This window comes from Rhinopithecus bieti, unplaced genomic scaffold, assembly GCF_001698545.2.
Source record: "Rhinopithecus bieti isolate Rb0 unplaced genomic scaffold, ASM169854v2 scaffold_4709, whole genome shotgun sequence".
Lineage (NCBI taxonomy): Eukaryota > Metazoa > Chordata > Mammalia > Primates > Cercopithecidae > Rhinopithecus > Rhinopithecus bieti.
In genome coordinates, this window is record NW_016805139.1 from 1,385,301 (window position 1) to 1,399,166 (window position 13,866).

Sequence of the window (13,866 nt, forward strand, 5' to 3'; positions counted from 1 at the left end):
AATTATTGTTCTGACCACAGTGGAGGATGATTAGAGGATACAAATGGAAGCAGGATATACAGTTGGGGGGAAGGCAAATGATGACATTCCCCTTGAGAAGTATAAGAAATAGTCAAGACCTAGCGGTGAATGAGAATAAGGAAATACCAATATGGATAGTCAGATTATAGACTTGTAAACTCAGTGAATGTTGCTACCATTCACTAAGATTGAGAATATAAGAGCTAGCCAAAGTTTGAGGAAAGAGGTTTTCTCTGGAAGACATTTTGGACATGATGAATATTCCAGTGATCTCATTCTTATGCAGATTATCTCTAAAGATTTTACCTCTGGCTGGGCCTGGTGGCTCATGCCTGTAATCCCAGCACTCTGGGAGGCAAAAGTGGGTGGATCACCTGAGGTCACGCGCTAGAGACTAGCCTGGCCAACATGGTGAAACCCCGTCTCTACTAAAATACAAAAANGGAGCTAAGATTGCACCAGTGCACTTCAGCCTGGGCGACAGAGCAAGACTTCATCCCAAAAAAATATAAAAAAATAAAATTATTGTTCTGACCACAGTGGAGGATGATTAGAGGATACAAATGGAAGCAGGATATACAGTTGGGGGGAAGGCAAATGATGACATTCCCCTTGAGAAGTATAAGAAATAGTCAAGACCTAGCGGTGAATGAGAATAAGGAAATACCAATATGGATAGTCAGATTATAGACTTGTAAACTCAGTGAATGTTGCTACCATTCACTAAGATTGAGAATATAAGAGCTAGCCAAAGTTTGAGGAAAGAGGTTTTCTCTGGAAGACATTTTGGACATGATGAATATTCCAGTGATCTCATTCTTATGCAGATTATCTCTAAAGATTTTTACCTCTGGCTGGGCCTGGTGGCTCATGCCTGTAATCCCAGCACTCTGGGAGGCAAAAGTGGGTGGATCACCTGAGGTCACGCGCTAGAGACTAGCCTGGCCAACATGGTGAAACCCCGTCTCTACTAAAAATACAAAAATTAGCCAGGTGTGATGGCGCATGCCTGTAATTCCAGCTACTCAGGAGTTTGAGGCAGGAGAATTGCTTGAACCCAGGAGGCAGAGGTTGCAGTGAGCCAAGATCGTGCCACTGCACTCCAGCCTGGGCGACAGAGTGAGACTCTGTCTCAAAAAAAAAAAAAAAGATTTTTACCTCCAAGAGTCCCAAAACCTACACCTGGAACAGCGTAAAATTCAGGTGGCTTCTTGAGAATCAGGAGTATGAAGAGCTTTGGCAATTTATCTAATCTACCACAGTATGTTAATAATTCGGCAGAAATTAAGAGTTAAGGTCTCGTGCGGTGGCTCATGCCCGTAATCCCAACACTTTGGGAGGCCAGGGCAGGTGGATCACTTGAGGCCAGGAGTTGAGAGCAGCCTGGCCAACATGGTAAAACCCCATCTCTACTAAAAATAAAAAACAAAATTAAAAAATTAGCTTGGCTTGGTGGTGGGAGCCTGTAATCCCAGCTACTCGGGAGGCTGAAGCAGGAGAATTGCTTGAACCCGGGAGGCAGAGGTTGTAGTGACTTGATATCACGTCACTGCACTCCAGCTTGGGAGAAAAAATGAAGCTGTCTTAAAAAGAAAAGTAGAGTTAGGTGCTCCCTTAGAAATGCATGATGCTGTCTTAAGGGCCAAAGAACACAGATGGCTTACTTGGATTGTGGTGTTTGTTGTACTTTGTATATTCTTTATTTTTGACCCACCACGACCTGTTTTTAAAAATAAAGGAATATATTATTATAAGTTGAAATTAGTAAGTTGAAAATTTACCCATTTTCCTCAACAAACATTCTCTAGTTCTTCCCCCCAAATGCTCCTAGGGTTCAACAATCATTTTTTGTTTGGAAAGAGGGAAGTAAGAGGTTCTATTCCAAATTTTGGTGGGTTTTAGAAGACTCTTATCCCAGAGAGGGGGAGACTACGGATTCTGTATCAGCTTGCACAAAACCTAATTGGGTCCAAACTAGTGGAGAGGATGTAGCAATTGGAACTCTTTCATACAACTCAACAATTTTTCAAAAATCGGCAAACAGTTGAGTAGACATTTCTCCAATGACATACAAATGGCCAACAGGCGTGAGATGTTCAACATCACTAATCAGGTCCACGCAAATCAAAACCACAAAATGGCTGTCACCTCACATCTGGTAGGATGACCATTATCAAAAACAGAAAACAAGTGTTGGTAAGAATGTGGAGAAATTGGAACCCCTGTGTACTGTTGGTGGGATTGTAAAATGGTGCTGCCACTATGGAAAACAGTATAGATTTCCTAAAAAATTAAAAATAGAATTAACATATGATCCAGCAGTCTCACTTGGGGTATACATCCAAAATAATTTAAAGCAGAGTCTCAAAGATATATTGCACTCCCATTTTCATAATAACACTACTCAAGTCAAAAGGTGGAAGCCACCCATTTATCATAGACTGATTTAATAGATAAAGTATATACTTAATAATGGAATACCATTCAGCCTTAGTAAGGAAGAAAATCCTGTCTCATGCTACAAAATGGATAAGGCTGGAGGATATTATTCTTAGAGAAATGAGCCAATTACAAAGACAATTAGTGCATGATTCTACTTATATGGATTATCTAAAGTAATCTAACGCAGAAACAATGTAAATGTTGGTTCCTGGGATGGAGCAGGAAAAAAATGGGGAGCTGTTCAAGTATACAGTTTTAGTCATGCAAGTTCCAGAGATCTGGGATACAAGATTGTGCTTATTGTTAGTATTGTGATATACATTTAAAAGAGGGTATTTCATTTTTTACAAAAAAATTGGATTCAGATCCAACATCAAGTAAGTGCTCTGTAGCACAGTGCCCTTTCATCTGCTAAGTGCTAACTTCAGTGACTTTTATTGTAAACCTAGTGGCTTTCTTTCATTCTTCAGATCTTGAGCCCAAGCCTTCTGAAAGGTCAATGAATCTCTGGGTAGTACAGCAATTAGTCTTATAATGTACCATTTTATAGCAGCCTCCATCTGTTCATTTTTCTCAGGTTTTAAAATGGTAAAATATACCTCATAGGTAAAATGTGGCAATTTATACTCGGACTTAATGGCAATCAATGGGGCAATCATTCTAATCATTTTTAAATGCTTTTCAAAAAAAATTCTGAAATGGACAGGGCACGGTGGCTTACGTCTGTAATCCCAGCATTTTGAGAGGCTGAGGTGGGTGGATCCACAGTTCGAGACCATCCTGGGTAATGTGAAAACTCATCTTTACTAAAAACACAAAAATTAGCCGGGCGTGGTGGCGCACATCTGTAATTTCAGCTACTAGGGAGGCTGAGGTGCGAGAATCGCTTGAGCCCAGGAGGTAAAGGTTGTAGTGAGCCGAGATCACACCACACTGCACTCCAGCCAGGGTCACAGAGCTGTCTCAAAAAAAAACCAAAAAATCAAAAGTAAAAAAAAAAAATTAAAAATTCAGAATTGAATGCTAACACTCAAAATGTAAGAAAAGTTTTTTTCTAATTTTTTAAAATTAAGGAAATTAAAAGCAAGGTACAACTGCTCTAGGCAGCCCTACAAATGATCTTACAGCTTTTCTTTGATTCCTGGCTCTAAATGGTACTTATAGAAAGACTGATTAAGTTTTGTTTTTCATTCTGGGGTTACCGTCTGTTAAAAGGCCTGTTCTAAGCATCCCTCTTCAGCCCTAAGATTTTGTAAGTCTTCTAGGAGTTGCTCTCCCAAAAACATTGCCTGTATAAACACCAAAAGGTGGATTACTTCTTTTTTTTAATTGAGGCGGAGTCTTGCTCTGTCACCCAGGCTGGAGTGCAGTGGCGCGATCTCAGCTCACTGCCAACCTCAGTCGCCAGGTTCAAGCAATTCTCGTGCCTCAGCCTCCGGAGTATCTGGGATTAGAGGCGCGCGCCACCACGCCCAGCTTTTATTTATTTATTTATTTTTAAGTAAAGACGGGGATTTCGCCATGTTGGCCAGGCTGGTCTCGAACTCCTGACCTCGGGTGATCTGCCCGCCTCGGCCTCCCAAAGTGCTGGGATTACAGGCGTGAGCCACCGCGCCCGGTCAGATTAAATTATACTCTATCCCCAGGTTTTACAAATAGCTCTGGGAGAGACCTGAACCTCATCAGGTAGCAGCTGATTGGAGGTGCGGCAGTGGGGAGGGAATGCCTTCGCCCAGGCTCCGCCCCTGGCCCCACCTATCCTGCCCTGCCAGCCACACCCATTCTCACCGATCACCGCGCCGACAAAGCGGTTCTTCAAAGCAAAACAAAGCGGCGGTTCCTCGTGACCAGCGGCCACGGCCTCCGGGGGCCTACAGGGGCCTCTCCAGCGGCCACCTCTGCCGACAGTATATCCCTCAGGACCTCTTCGATTCAACTCCTCCACCGGCCACCTCTCTGGTGCTTGGGACACTGTCGAGCTTCGCCGACTAGCAACGACCCATGTAGAGGCCTTGGGAGTTCCTCCGTGGTGGGACATTCTTCCAAGAAGGGGCGCGTCCGACGTCGTTGCCGTCCGAGTCTGCACCACTTGACCGGGCCGTCGTGAGACTAGCGTGCCAGGGAAGCCACGCAGCCGCTACTTAAGGAGCCCGCGCGAGGCTAGCACTCCTGCCCACTCCCCTATCCCGCCCACTTCGCCCCGCTTTCACACAGCCATTGGCCAGCGAGCGTTGTGGGCGGGACTTTCCCTTTTTTAGCCAATCGGCTTTCTGAACCGTGGGAGCGTGCCTTGAAGCAGTCAATGTGCCGGACAGTGTATTCCTTTCCAGGCGTGGGACTTTTTCCAAACGCCCACTTTGCTCCCGCCCCTACCGGACACACACCTCGGGTTCTTAGCATCTCAGTGCCTCGGAAACCTTTTTTTTTTTCTTTTCAAATAGAGACGAGGTGTCGCCGTGTTGCCCAGGCTGCTCTTGAACTCCTGGCTTCTGGTTTCAAGTGAACTTCCAGCCTTGGCCTTAAAAAGTGCTGGGATTACAGTCAGCCACTGCACCGGAAATGTTTTCAACCATGACCCATAAAGGTAAGTCACTGTTACAAGGTGACCCAATCCACACATAAAAAACTTGAAACAACAGATTGACAAAACAGCATTTATCCTCACTAGGTAAACAGCGTTTTGATATATTTAAGCTTATTTTAGTTTAGTTTTTTAAATGGTTGTAATCCATAAAATTTTAAAATTTTATTTAAATAGAGACGGGGGGGGGGGGGTTCCCAGAATGTTGCCCAGGCTGGTCTCGAACTCCTGGACTCAAGTGATCCTCCCACCTCCACCTCCCATAGTGCTGGGGTTACAGGCCTGAGCCACTGCGTTCAGCTCACAAAATGTATTTAATGGCCCACAGCTTAAAGATCACTGACTTGATCCTTTTGTAAGTCATAAGTGTGATTGGGTTTTCATGCCCTTGTGTCGAACGTGTCTCCCTCAAACCTTGTTACGAAGTGGGCACAGTACCCGCCTGACGTGAAAAATAAAGAGAAAAAGATTGCTGGCTTGAGAGATATTCATTGCTCTACAGTCTTCTGGATGTTTGCTATAGTTTTTTTGTTTTATTTCGTTTTGTTTTTTGACCTCTGTCACCTAGGCTGGAGTGCAGTGGTGCGATCACTGCTCACTGTAGATTCAACCTGTTGGACTCAAGCAATACTCCCACCACAGCCCCCTGAATAGTTGGGACTACAGGTGTGTGCCACCACGCCAGGCTAATTTTTTTGTAAAGACAAGTCCTCCCTATGTTGCCCGGGCTGGTATCCAACTTCTCCTGCCTTGGCCTCATACAGTTCAGGGATTACAGGCATGAGCCACAGTTCCTGGCCTGCCATAATTTTAGAGCTAAGGAAATATATTGAATAGATTCCTGAAGTATTACCGTCAGTGCAGCCTGGTTCTGTGGCCGGACATACTACTCCAGGGCTTCAGGCCAGCTGCAAGTGCACTCCTTTGATTAAACAAATTTCAGTTTAGTCCAGGAGGGATAGCTCATACCTGTAATCTCAACACTTTAGGAGGCCTGGGCGGAGGATCTCTTGAGCCCCAAGGTTCGACACCAGTCTGGGTAACATAGTGAGTCCCTGCCGGGTATGGTGGTACAGGCTATAGTTCCAGCTACTCAGGAGGCTGAGGTGGGAGAATCACTTGAGCCAGGGAGATTGAGGCTACAGTGAGCCGAAATGCCGAAATGGTGTCACTGCACTCCAGTCTGGGCAACAGAGTAGAGACCCTATCTCAAAAAAAAAAAAAAAAAAAATTTTTTTTTTAGTTCAATCATCCATCAAATACAGTGGACACCAGGCCAGGCGTGGTGTGGCTCATGTCTGTAATCCCAGCACCTTGGGAAGGTGAGGCAGGCAGATCACTTGAGGTCAGGAGCTCGCAACTAGACTGGCCAGCATGGTGAAACTCCATCTCTAATAAAAATGCAAAAAATATTGACTGGGCACAGTGGCTCATGCCTATAGTCCCAGCACTTTGGGAGCCTGAGGCGGGCAGATCACAAGGTCAAGAGATTGAGACCATCCTGGCCAACATGGTGAAACTCCATCTCTACTAAAAATACAAAATTAGCTGGGCGTGGGGCGTGTGCCTGTAGTCCCAGCTACTTGGGAGGCTGAGGCAGGAGAATTGCTTGAACCCAAGAGGCGGAGGTTGCAGTGAGCCGAGATCATGCCACTGCACTCCAACCTGGGGACAGAGTGAAACTCTGTCTGAAAAAATAAATAAATAAATAATACAAAAAATAATTAGCCAGGCATGGTGGTGGGTGCCTTATAATCCCAGCTACTCGGGAGTCTGAGGCAGAAGAATTGCTTGTGCCTGGGAGGCGGAAGTTGCAGTGAGCTGAGATCGCGCCACTGCACTCCAGCCTAGGTGACAGAATGAGACTGTCAGAAAAAAAACAAACCTAATAACCCACAGTGGACACCTATTTTAATGCTATTTCAATCACAGTGCCTCAGATTGAAAAAAGAAAGTGCAAGACCTGGTCCATCCTGAGTTGAATGGGTTAACTCATATTCAATTAATATATTAGCTCTTAATGCCATCATCTCTGGAGAAATATGAATAAAGCGCTATTAGATTACCTAGGAAAAGGTCGGGTGGGGTGGCTCACACCTGTCATCCCAGCACTTTGGGAGGCCCAGGCGGGCAGAGCATGAGGTCAAGAGATCGAGACCATCCTGGCCAACACGGTGAAACCCCATCTCTACTAAAAATACAAAAATTACCCGGGTGTGGTGGTGTGCACCTGTAGTCCTAGCTACTTGAGAGGCTGAGGCAGGAGAATTGCTTGAACCCAGAAGGCAGAGGTTGCAGTGAGCCGAGATTGTGCCACTGCGACAGAGCGAGACTCCATCTCAAAAAACAAAGGAAGAAAAAGGATTACCTAGGAAATAGGCCAGGCGCCGTGGCTCACGCCTGTGATCTCAGCACCTTGGGAGGTTGAGGTGGGTGGATCACCTGAGGTCAGGAGTTCAAGACTAGCCTGACCAACATGGTGAAACCCCATCTCTACTAAATACAAAAAATTAGCCAGGCATGTTGGCACATGCCTGTAATCCCAGCTACGTGAGAGGCTGAGGCAGGAGAATTGCTTGAACCTGGGAGGCAAAAGTTAGCAGTGAGCCAAGATTGCGCCATTGCACGCCAGCCTGGGCAACAAGAGCGAAATTCCATCTCAAAGAAAAAAAAAAAGATAAAAAACATTAAATAAATGTTAGGCATTTAATCTCCATTCTCTAATCTGAAATGGGTAGTATTAACAATCTTTAGAAAGGAATTTTGTTGGATTCAACTTGCTGGGATTTTGTTGAGGATTTTTGCATCTATGTTCGTCAGAAATACTGGTCTGTACTTTTCTTGTAATGTCTTTGACTGGTTTTAGTATTAGGGTAATGCTGGCCTCATAGAATCTCTTCCAGAAAGTAGAAGCAGAGGGATACTTCCTCACTCATTCTACGAGGCCAAAATTATCCTAACACTGGGAGTGAACCCTCATGTAAACTAGGAATTTTCAACAGCCAGGAAGGAGATACCCATCAAAGACAATAACCATGACTCATAAACAATGGCTTCCAGTGCTTTGAAGAAACCTCAGGTGCTTGTCACTGACCTGTGTTCCTTAACTAAGAAATGGGAATATGTGGGCTAAGAAATAGTTTCTCTTGATAAACAATTAACACTTAAGAAAACCTCTCCTTTTCATGGTGCCTCAGAGACAATCAGCTGCTTCAAGATGAAACTGAATGTCTCCTTCCCAGCCTCTGGCTGCCAGAATCGCTTTGAAGTGGATGAGGATTGTATACGTCATACTCTTTCTGAGAAGCTATAATGACAGATGTTGATGCTGATGCCCTAGGTGAAGAATGGAAGGGTTATATGGTCAGAATCAGTGGTGGGGACAACAGATGAGGCTTCCTCATGAAACAGGTATTTTGACCGAAGACTGTGTCTGCCTGCTACTGAATAAGGGGTATTCCTGTCCTCCAAGGAGAACTGAAGAAAGAATGCACAAATCAGGCCGGGCGCGGTGGCTCAAGCCTGTAATCCCAGCACTTTGGGAGGCCAAGATGGGCGGATCACGAGGTCAGGAGATCGAGACCATCCTGGCTAACACGGTGAAACCCCGTCTCTACTAAAATACAAAACTAGCCGGGCGAGGTGGCGGGCGCCTGTAGTCCCAGCTACTCGGGAGGCTGAGGCAGGAGAATGGCGTAAACCCGGGAGGCGGAGCTTGCAGTGAGCTGAGATCCGGCCACTGCACTCCAGTCCGGGCGACAGAGCGAGACTCCGCCTCAAAAAAAAAAAAAGAATGCACAAATCTGTTCAAGGTTGTATTGTGGATGCCAATCTGAGTATTCTTAACTCAGTTATTGTTAGAGAGAGAGAGAGAGAGAGAGAGAGAGAAGGCTAATCCTGAACTGCCTGATAATATATGCTGCCTCATTCCCTGAGACCCAAAAGAGCTAGCAGAATCCAAAAACTTCAATTTCTCCAAAAAGATGATGTCCACCAATATGTTATAAGAAAGCTCTTTGTTATAACAAAGGTGAGACACATAGGGCCAAAGCACCCAAGACTCAGTGTCTTGTTACTCCTCATGTCCCGCAACACAAACACCTGGCTTATTGCTCTGAAGAAACCACCTACTAAAAAAAAATAAGGAAGAGGCCACAGAATATGCTAAACTTTTGGACAAGAGAATAAAGGAAGCCAAAGAAAAACACCAGGAACAAATACCAAGAAACACAGACTGTCCTGTCTGAGAGCTTCTACTTCTGAGTCCAGTCAAAAATAAGAGTTTTGGCCAAGTGCAGTGGCTGACGCCTGTAATCCCAGCCTTTGGGAGACCAAGGCAGGCGGATCACCTGAGGTCAGGAGTTTGAGACCAGCCTGGCCAACATGGTGAAACCCCCTCTCTACTAAAAATACCCCAAAAAAATTAGCTGGGCATGGTGGTGCATCCCTTTAGTCCCAGCTACTTGAGAGGCTGAGGCAGGAGAATCACCTGAACCCAACAGGCAGAGGTTGCAGTGACCCGAGATCGCACCATCACACTCCAACCTGGGCGACAAGAATGAAACTCCGTCTCAAAAAAAAAAAGAGTTTTTGGGTAACAGAGTAACAAATAAGATCAAACCTCATAAAAACAAAACAAAAAAGCAAAATAACCAATAAAGTAGAGTAACTATTTACATAGTATTAGATATTACAAGTAATCCAGAGATGATTTACAGTATAAGGGAAGCTCTGCATAGGTTATATGCAAATACTATGCCATTTTAGATGAAGAATTTGAGCAACCCTGGGATTAAGTATCTTTGGAGGTCTGGGACCAATACCCCCAGAATCTCGAGAGGACAATACTTGCTATGAACCTAAAATTGTTCTAAAAGATAGTCTAAAAAAGGAATTTTGTGTCAAGCTTTTCATTTTTGTTTTGTTTTTAATTGGATCAGCTATTTCGTTGAGTTTGGGCAGTGGATTAGTAAATAATTTTTTTTTTTTTAACTTTTCTGTCGGCCAGGCTGGAGTGCAGTGGTGGGATCTAGGCTCAGCACAACCTCCACCTCCCGGATTCAAGTGATTCTCCTGCCTCAGCCTCCTGAGCTGCTGGAACTACAGGCGCGCCACCACACCAGCTAATTTTTGTATTTTTACTAGAGACAGGGTTTCACTGTGCCAACCAGGCTGGTCTCTAACTCATGGCCCCAAGTGATCTGCGCCCGCGGATTTAACATTTTGATACTGTGTTCTCACGTGGTGAGGAAAGATATCTAAAACGGTAATTCCAGGTAACACGAATATTTTTAGTTCTATATTTTAAATTTTTCACAATATAGAGCAAAATGAGTTGCTTTTTTAGACCTGTGACAGCCTAAGCCTAAGCCTTTTGCGATAAAAAGCAGTGGAATCTCTTATCCTAAATCCCAGCTTGGTCTAGCACCTAGAAAAGCATTCACTAAGCAAGTAGAAATTGGATATGCCTGCGGGGCTTTCAATTTCCATCTACCACCTACTTTTCCCCACCAGACACGCAAACAAAAAAAAAAAAAAAAAAAAAGGAAGAAAAGGCGGAGTTCACGCCCAATTTTGACCTGAAGGCAAAACATTTCCACCAGCTTGCATTTTTGCCTCGGGTGTGACCTGAGGGAGTTGACCGCCAGTTCCCGAGTAGAGCGGGGACTTCTGCTCCTGGGGTAGAAGCTGAATCAGTCGCCCCAGGTCCTCGGTGCCATCTCTCTCCGGCAAGCCTCAATCTCAGAAGGGGAGCCCTGGCCTTTCTCCTCCGCCTGCCGGGCGGTTTCTTCTGATCCTCCGGCTTCCTCAAAGCTCCCGGGTCTGCATTGGTGCTAAGTGGCCTGCCTTCTCCACATAGCTCCCCTGGATAGCTACGCGCCAGAGGCACCGCCCCAGGTTCCAGGTCATGTCATGACTTTCCTTAGCATTTGCACCGCTGCGGGATTCCTGAGTGAGTACCCCCAATGTGGGTTTGGCGGAGCTAGGAGAAGGAACGGTCCCTCTACCCTCCGAGAACTTATTCCTCCGGCTCCGCCGGGCAAGGAGCCACTTTGCCACAAGGAGGCAGCAAACACCGCATCCTTGCCTCTCGGAGCAGCAGGTGCTGATTTTGGAAAATCTCCTTAGGTTTTCACTTACCACCTGGGCTACAGAATGTGGCACTGTCTTATATTGGGCACCTACAACCTGCCAGACTCATTTCATTCTTAGAAAACTCCTGTGAGATGGATGTGGGTATCCCCATTTCACGATGAAGAAACTGAAGTCAGAGGAGCCCAGTACTTGGGAACCGAAGTGGAGGTGATGCCAAAGCTGAGCATTTTCTATTCTGCCACTTTGCCTCTCAGGAACACATGGGTGCACTTCCCAGGAGGAAGGGGATTCCAGCCTCCAGCTGCCATCCCTTTTTCAAGAAAAAAAGCTATGGTTACTGGCATTAGGATAGATAACTTTGGCTTTAAGGTGATTTTAGAATTAATGTTCACTGCATACATTTGGAAAATAAAATATTACCCAGAGATAAATTTAGTCCTTCTGAGTTTTCTTCTAGGCAAACTTTTGAGATTCTACTAGATATTCAATTTTGCACTCTGACTTTTCCCCTTAAATTTTATAAAATAAACATTTCCTATGTGGTTAGACATATTATTTTTTGTTATACATTCCTCGCTGTTTATAATTTGTATTTTCATTTCACTTTGGGGGAGGGTGAGGCATAAGGATTTTTTTTTCTCACTAAAAGAAGTTTTAATTCCATTGTTGTCAGGCTCAGTGCGGTGGCTCACGCCTGTAATCCCAGCACTTTGGGAGCCCGAGGCAGGCGGATCACCTGAGGTCAGGAGTTCGAGACCAGCCTGGCCAACATGGTAAAAATCCTGTCTCTACTAAAAATACAAAAATTAGCTTGATGTGGTGCCGCATGCCTGTCGTCCCAGCTAATCGGATGGCTGAGGCACGAGAATCACCGGAACACGGGAGGCAGAAGTTGCAGGTGAGCCCAGACTGTGCTACTGCAATCCAGCATGGGCAACAGAGCAAGACTCTGTCTCAAAACAAGTAAAATAAAATAAAATAAAATTCTAATGTTATCAGAACTATCATCGTTCCCTTATGGTGGCAGCCTTTGGAGCCATGATTTGGAAGGGTCTGTTTTTACCCTCAAATCATATAAACATTAATACAAAAAATTAGCTGGGTGTGGTGGCACGTGCCTGTAGTCCCAGCTACTCGGGAGGCTGAGGCAGGAGAATCATTTGAACCCAGGAGGTGGAGATTGCAGTGAGCCAAGACCATGCCACTACACTCCAGCCTGGGAGACAGACCAAGATTCCTTCTCAATCAATCAATCAATAGGTTAAATAAATAATTATATAAACATGAATACTCACATTAATCCAGCACTGTTTTTATTTTTATATTTATTTTGTTTTTGAGATAGAGTTTTGCTCTTGTCACTCAGGCTGGAGCACAGTAGTGCTATCTCGGCTCACTGCAACCTCTGCCTCCCATGTTCAAGCGATTCTTCTGCCTCGGCCTCCGAAGTAGCTGGGATTACAGGCACCTGCCACCACACCTGGCTAATTTTTTTGTTGTATTTTTGTTAGAGATGGGGTTTCACCATGTTGGCCACGCTGGTCTCGAACTCCTGACCTCAAGTTATCCATCCACCTCAGCCTCCCAAAATACTGGGATTACAGGTGTGAGCCACGGTGCCTGGTGGCTGATATTTTTGCTTTCTTAATAGTTACAAAGTTTTGAATTTTGATGGACTCTGACTTACTTTCAAAATCAGTTTTGCTTTTTACGTTCTATGTTGTTAAATATTTATGTGTGTGTGTGTGTGTGTGTGTGTATGTGTGTATATATAGCTATCTTTTTTTTTTTTTTTTTTTTTGAGACAGAGTCTCGCTCTGTCGCCCAGGCTGGAGTGCAGTGGCCGGATCTCAGCTCACTGCAAGCTCTGCCTCCCGGGTTTACGCCATTCTCCTGCCTCAGCCTCCTGAGTAGCTGGGATTACAGGCACCTGTCACCATGCCTGGCAAATTTTTTTGTATTTTTATTAGAGGCAGGATTTCACCACGTTGGCCATGCTGGTCTTGAACTCATGACCTCAGGTGATCCACCCACCTTGGCCTCCCAAAGTGCTGGGATTACAGGTGTGAGCCATCGCACCTGGCTGCAGTTCTTTTTTGAGTTAATTTTTGTTTATGTCTTGAGGTAAGGGTCTAAATTCATCTTCCGAGTCTTCTAGTGCATGAATGAAATAACTCTCCATTTATTTACATCTTTAATTCTTTTATCACTGTTTTGTAGTTTTCAAGTTATATACTTACTAAACTTGTAAAACTATTTAGATTTTGTGTATATTGATTTTGTATTCTGCAACCTTACTGAACTCATTCATTCTATTTGTTTGTTTTTTGGTGGATTCCTTAGGATTTCCTACATAGAAAAGCATGTTGCTGGCCCAGTGTGGTGGCTCATGCCTGTAATCCCAGCACTTTGGGAGGCCAAGGCAGGCAGATCACCTGAGGTGGGGAGTTCGATACCAGCCTGACCAACATGGAGAAACCCTGTCTCCACTAAAAATACACAATTAGTCGGGCATGGTGGCACATGCCTGTAATCCCTGCTACTTAGGCGACTGAGGCAGGAGAATCGCTTGAACCTGGGAGGCAGAGGTTGCAGTGAGCCAAGATCGCGCCGTTGCATTCCAGCCTGGGCAACAAGAGCAAACCTCTGTCTCAGAAAAAAAAAAGATAAGCATGTTGTTGGTATTCTTTAGTATGTGTGGCTTGTATTTTTTTTTTTTTTTTTTT

At 44.8% G+C, this 13,866-nt stretch overlaps 1 protein-coding gene across 3 annotated transcripts in view; it reads right to left on the bottom strand.

The window, feature by feature from the left end:
* Positions 1-13,866, bottom strand: part of DDX43 (DEAD-box helicase 43) — a 43,006-nt gene that overhangs the window by 17,921 nt on the left and 11,219 nt on the right. The window contains exons 2-3 of one of the 3 annotated variants that reach the window (XM_017871340.1): positions 11,186-11,450; positions 1,686-1,741 (exon numbers count right to left, since the gene is read on the bottom strand). Coding sequence is in view for 1 of the 3 variants with exons in the window: in XM_017871338.1 (XP_017726827.1) it covers positions 1,686-1,741; positions 4,252-4,501 (306 nt within the window). In the remaining 2 variants the exon portion in view is untranslated. Of the gene's footprint in view, positions 1-1,685; positions 1,742-4,251; positions 5,043-11,185; positions 11,451-13,866 lie in introns of those variants that run through there. The other 2 variants (XM_017871338.1, XM_017871341.1) reach the window with 2 other exon arrangements.